We start from the raw sequence: 6148 nt of genomic DNA, 5'->3' as shown, positions 1-6148 counted from the left end.
TTTAAATTTTTGTAAGTACTGATGTGAGGTCCCCTTTTCCTGGAGACTCCCCTGAATGGGTGAGAGTGCTCTAAGCTGTCATGCCGTGGTGCCTGAATTATTCTTGGGAAATTTATGGTTGAACTTTATTAGAAAATATCTCAGAAACCCCTTCCTTGCTTTTCGTCGCTCTTTTAGCTTACCTCCTTTTCAAAACGTAGAACGAAACTGATCCCAATGCCTCCAAGGTTCTTGGCCAAAGACCAACATTGACTGCTGATTTAATGGTCAAGTTAGATCCAGGCAGGCCCAGTGATGCAACATCCTTCTAGACCGGTTTGTGCTTAGATGATAGCGCTGAAACTATCCTATTTGTATATTTTAGTAACTTGTAGGATCTTTCATTTGTGTCTCAAATGAGTTCACTAGAGATCGGTTCACTAACAGCTGAATTTATGATGACTACTCACAAAAAGTTCATGCAATCTTATTCTTTAAATTTATGAAGAAATTCAAGTGTCATCCCAAATAAATCTAGACTAAAATGTTTAAGTTAGGAATAATATTACATTTATCTCAGTATTCCCCACATAACACAGTGCTTTTAATAGACTCTAAATAAATATTAATTGAAAAAATAAGTTGAAGGTATTAATGGATTTACATTTTCAAAACAAGTAGAAACCTAGATTTTTTTTTCTTTTGCATTCTCCCCTCTAAATTCTCTGTTTTATCATTTGGAGATTTTTAGTCTAATTGCTTCTTATTATAGAGTCAAATTTGATCCCACTATGTCAACATTAGAAAAAAAATTAAATCCAAATGACCTGGGATGGGTTTTTCTTAGAAAAGAGAGACATATCCAATTTTCCTAATAACTGATCTGAGATTCCCTTTTTCTGGAGACTCATTGCTACCATTTGTTCCCATTAATCATATTAACTCAGCAGGTATTCTCTTGAAACAATACATAATAAAGATGGTCCTATTACTAGGATGCTGTGTTTGAGGAAAGGAGTTATTATATAAAGTATCAAAAGATTAGTATGTGGGATATTAAAATAATTACATGAGAATATTTTTCAGGTTTATTTACAATTTTTGCCCCAAGGATCTATCTATAAGCTGTGAATGCTTGTGATTCTTTTTTTGTTATACCAATTTATGTGCAAAGAGTTACCTTCCCCTTATTATAAATAGAGTCTCATACTAGAAATTCCATAGAATTCAAGCCCATCATTACTTGCATTTCTTAATATTCAGTATACAAACTGGACAACTTTCCTTGCGTAGCAAATGTGATATCACATGTAGATAACGTGCTGTCCCTGTCATCATAATCCCTGGATACTGTTCCAAAGTCCTAATTTGCTTGGTTTGGTATTTCCATAGTCTTTCTTTCTTTAAGCACTTTTTAAAAAATGTGCTTAAATTAGCTATTTTGCTGGTTGCTTCCATATTGCTTCATTCAAAATCCAAAATGGAGTTCAGAAAGAGAACAAATAAAATGATAGTTTAAGTGCAAACTACATTTCTGAGTATCTTCCAGGTAGACATACCCAATCCAGTGTGTTTCTTCCAGTTCAATGGATTCCCCATTGGATCACCCCTGAAAATATCAGTAGTTTTCATGAACCACACAGAACTGTCTCTTAATTTCCCTTCTTTTTAAAAAAATTACCAACTGCCTATCAAGTACTGTCATTTATGGAGGAGAAGAAAACATTGAAGGATGAAAAGGAGTGGGGGTGGTACATGTTCAATAGTGTAAACTCAAAAAAAAGTGAGATTTGATGCTCTATTTGACTAACATCTTGGCTTCCCTTTCTAATTTTAAAGACAATATATTTAAAATAGTGGCCATTCCACTTCCTTTTTAGAATTCTGATAATTTATAGCAATGCATAAAAAATCTTTGCAATTAGAAATTAAAGCCAAAAATAGGGGAGAAAGTAGTAACATGAAGGACTAGAGCAAAGCAAAAACAAAAAGGAAAATAAAATAATAAAAAAACACACAAGAAAACCCTCCAAACAAGATTACTAGTTATAACTCTGATGCAGATTCAGAAATGAAAGCCGAGTTAGCCACTCTTGCTTGTCAGGATAGAAACAGTGGGAGAAAGAAATTTGGATTCTCCATCTGTTACATTACATATTATAGAAAAGGTTATCTTTTACTTATTCTAATGTAAAGGTTATTAGGGCTTTCAGGGATGCTGACACTGTACACATCAGTTCCTGCAGACAGGAACAGATAGCATGGGTCTTTCAAGACTCCGCATTTTAAAAAAAAGAAATAGAAAGAAATTTGAAAAAAGAAAACATTTGAAAACTTGTTTGACAGCAGGCAGGATTGCCTGGCCTTTGCTGGTTCTGTCGCCTGACCAACCCATGCAGAGAAATGAAGAAACAGTGTGGTTTTTCCTGTCTTTCTCTTTCAGTCCTTCCTTCTAATGTTCAAGTTAGATAAGCACGTAACTCTCATTGCGTCTCTACAGCTTCCCCTGGGAAGTTTCAGAACTACTGGCCTTGGGAGTAGAAGGGAGACCGCAAGAGAAAGAGAGGCGGCAGGGAAATTGGGGCGGGCATGTCTTTCCACCTTAAAACCACGGTTGAGTTTACACCACAGTATTCCGGTGTCTGTAGGGTGGAGGAGGCAGCACAGTGCCTGGCTTCAACGAGAACTCAGAGAGGTATTCGGGATTCTCCGCCACGATGGGCCGGATCCGTCCGTTCTGCTTATAAAAATACTTTGTGCTGTACTCCTGCAGGTAGTCTGGGTGCTGCAGGCTGCTCCGCGGGGGCAGGCTGTGGTTCCAGTAGTCGGGGTTGTCGAACGCTCTCCTGGCCTTCTCCGGCACGGACAGCACGGTGCTCTTCAGGTGCTCGGCGGTCCCCAGCGTGTTGGCAAAGGTGTTGAGGTACAGTGGCTCATTCACATACTCATCCTCGGCCTTGGGCGGGCCCGTGGGAGCACTGTGGTATTCCGGATTATCCAAAGCTTGCAGGTCTCCGTTTTTTCTCCGAGAGACAAAAGGGTTCTCCTCGACAGGGTTCAGATATTCTGATGGAATACGAAAGCATCAGTTAGCATCTGCTACCTGGGAAAGGTTAATCAGCGCAAATGTTAGCACAGAACGGTTAGCTTCTTTGTTCAGAACAAGAAGGCCAGGGGTTCTCACAGAACTCTTTTGTTGATTACTGCTGTCATTAAAAACAAACAAACAAACAAAAAGAGTAAATGGGTCAAAAATGATAAGGACAAAAGAAGACGCCTGCAGGGCTGGTCTCAGTGTTTCTGTCGCCTAGATTGTTCTTTTTCCCTCTAAATGCATTCGTCTCTCCTGCATATGGGGCCTGTTATCCAAACTTATGTTGGAAGATGAGACAACCTATAAGGGTTAAATAGCCTTTAAATACTGAGAAATCAGAAATTTTTAAAGGATATTGAAAATTAAAATATCTAAGCTGAATTCTACTCCAAGATCAATAGATGAAGTGAAAGAATAGCATTTTTAGCAAGTGAGGTTTACTGTGGTGTCTGTATAGTAGCACGGATTTGATTATAGATGTTTTCCAGAAAGCTTTATCTGTAGGAAGAGAAACATCTAAGAAGAAAAACTCAACTCCTCAAACAAACTTGGTAGACATCTAACATGCTTCTAAAGTGACTCGTTTGCCAATACCAATGCTTAACAATAAAGTATAACAATTTCCAGTGGCTAATGATAATCACAAAATAGCAAACTATTAGTTTGACTCATATAAAATACCACTATTATGTAGGTTGGAAATGATCTATTAGTGGCTATTTTGTTTGATTTAATTCAATAAATTGATCTAAAATAGGTACTGGCCCAGAATTTTTTTTTAAAAAAATGCTGCTAATTAATGTTGCTCTCAAGTTTAATTTATCTATTTTATGACTATATATGTATATATGACTATATATATGTAGACATGTATCTGAATATACAGACATATTTTTGTCTTGTCTTTTATATACACACACAAAAAATGATACTTTAGCTATTCTTACTTTGCTGAGATGCCAACATTCTGAAATAAACTTTCTATCCCCCATACTTAGTTTGACAAGTAGAGAAAAAAATCTCATCGACTCAGGGTTATTTTCCCCTGGATCTAGGTCTATGGATGTACTTAAGTATTTAGCATGGTAATGAATATCTCATCATCATATACTCCATGAATTACAGTTCAGTAACGTACAAGGTACTCTCATTTCATCCCGCAACAATCCTGTGAAAAAAGAGGTGCAAGCTGTGTTTTTCCAGCTATATAGGCAGAAAACAGAGATTCAATAATGTATGAAGGATCCAATTAGCAATGAACTAGACTTCAGACCTTCTAACTCCTGAATAATCATCTTGTTCTCCTGCACTGTTTTCATTATTGCCCCTATAGGAGTGGGGTGAACTTTACCTTTGATAAAATGTTTTAATTTGAAAGGGGCTCAAAGCTACTGTCATTTTAAGAAAAATATATGAATAAACCTAAAAGGGAGCCAGAAACTGCTCCCCCCCCCCAGATTTCTGAACTTCTTCTTTAAAAGTATAGGAATGTCTATCCAGTGGTCGGCAAACTCATTAGTCAACAGAGCCAAATATCAACAGTACTTCTTCAAAATAGACTCACCCAGGCCGAAAAACGACTTTTGCACATGGGCCACGAAGTTTCAATCGCACTGTATGCGCCCCCATCTCAGTACTCAAGGGGTCAAAGAGCAGCATGTGACTCGCGAGCCGCAGTTTGCCGACCACGGGTGAAATGCTCTAGTCTTTCAGAACTAAGCATTCCTTCTACAGAAACCTGGTCTGTTAGTATTCAGAGGCAGAATCTGGGGATGTTCTACAGTGAGCCTATACCTTTTCCTTTCTCTTTGAAGATTTTTGTTACCTTTTCTCAATACAATCTACTTATTATCCTAATGCAAACCATGTGACCAACTATGCAGTTATACATAGAGTAGTAACTCCGTGGCAGAGTTGAGAATCGAATATTTTACTTTCAGGGGGATCTGCCAAAGCCTCTGAAAGCCTCCATTTGTGTCACTACTGGGTTACTATAAACTTCATATATTACAATATAAACATCATATAAAATAAATACTTCTATATACCTAGGTGTGTGTGTATGTGTGTGTATATATATGTATGTGTGTGTATGTGTGTGTGTGTGTGTATATATATAGATAGATAGATAGATAGATAGATAGATAGATATATACCTTAATCAAGATATAATATTTCAGTTCTGCTTAACTCCATAAACAGTTACTTAGCTTGTACCAAATACTAAACCTGGATCTAGGTTTACAAATATGAATAAAAACTAGTCCCTATCTAAGAGTACATATAAGAGAGAAGTGATTTCATAGTGGGGTCCCTATACCAGGGGGTCTGCAAAACAAATCTTTGATTGTAGGAAGAAATATTAGAAGACTGTGGTTCACCAGGGGTAACTAAAAACACGGAAAACAAAACAGTAGATAAGAGGGAGCTACTATGGTGCTTTATGAAGCCACAAAGTGTGGATATTTTCAAGGTGGAATGATATACGTGTAAGTATATGCAGGGCTAGAACTTTAATTTTTGAAATGTGTCAGAAGAAATCCTAATTTTCTGCAATAAACTAGGTCACTTAAATGACACCATTTTAAAGGATCCACCAAATCGTTTACTGGTGCCATTAAAATCTTGGGACACTTTTGCCAACAATCCCAGTCTTTATGATAAGTCCAATAAAACAGTCATAAAGACTGGGCTTGTTGGTTCTGAACTCTTGTGATATGCTACCTCATTCAAATATTTCTATAACGATATGTTTAGATTAGTGTTTCTCAGGTTTGACCATGTCAAAAACTACCTGGGGATCTTGTTAAAATTCAGGCTCTTATGCAGGCAGGGCCTGGGACTCTGATTTCTAAAAAGCCATCACTGCCTAGGCTGCTGCTGGTTCAGACAGTATAGCCGGGTCTGTTTCTGGGTCACAGACGATGCAGAGTCCAGGGCTTTGGCCATACCCCTTCTACACTTTGCCTATTTTGATGGATGTGAATGTAGAAGGGCGATCACCTCTGCACATCCTGTTTGTACCTTGTTTGGGTTTGTCTCGCATAGGGGTCATGTAGCCTTCCTCATCTTTGT

The 6148-nt window shown here is 37.7% G+C and overlaps 1 protein-coding gene across 1 annotated transcript in view; it reads right to left on the bottom strand.

Moving 5' to 3' along the window:
* Positions 1-668: 668 nt before the first annotated feature.
* Positions 669-6148, bottom strand: part of ERBB4 (erb-b2 receptor tyrosine kinase 4) — a 608719-nt gene continuing 603239 nt past the window's right edge. The window contains exons 27-28 of the mRNA XM_006778963.2: positions 6098-6142; positions 669-3045 (exon numbers count right to left, since the gene is read on the bottom strand). Coding sequence (XP_006779026.1) covers positions 2600-3045; positions 6098-6142 — 491 coding nt within the window. The 3' untranslated portion in view covers positions 669-2599. The remainder of the gene's footprint in view (positions 3046-6097; positions 6143-6148) is intronic.

The sequence above is a fragment of the Myotis davidii genome, unplaced genomic scaffold, assembly GCF_000327345.1.
Source record: "Myotis davidii unplaced genomic scaffold, ASM32734v1 scaffold268, whole genome shotgun sequence".
Lineage (NCBI taxonomy): Eukaryota > Metazoa > Chordata > Mammalia > Chiroptera > Vespertilionidae > Myotis > Myotis davidii.
This window is presented reverse-complemented; position numbering and strand designations above follow the sequence as displayed.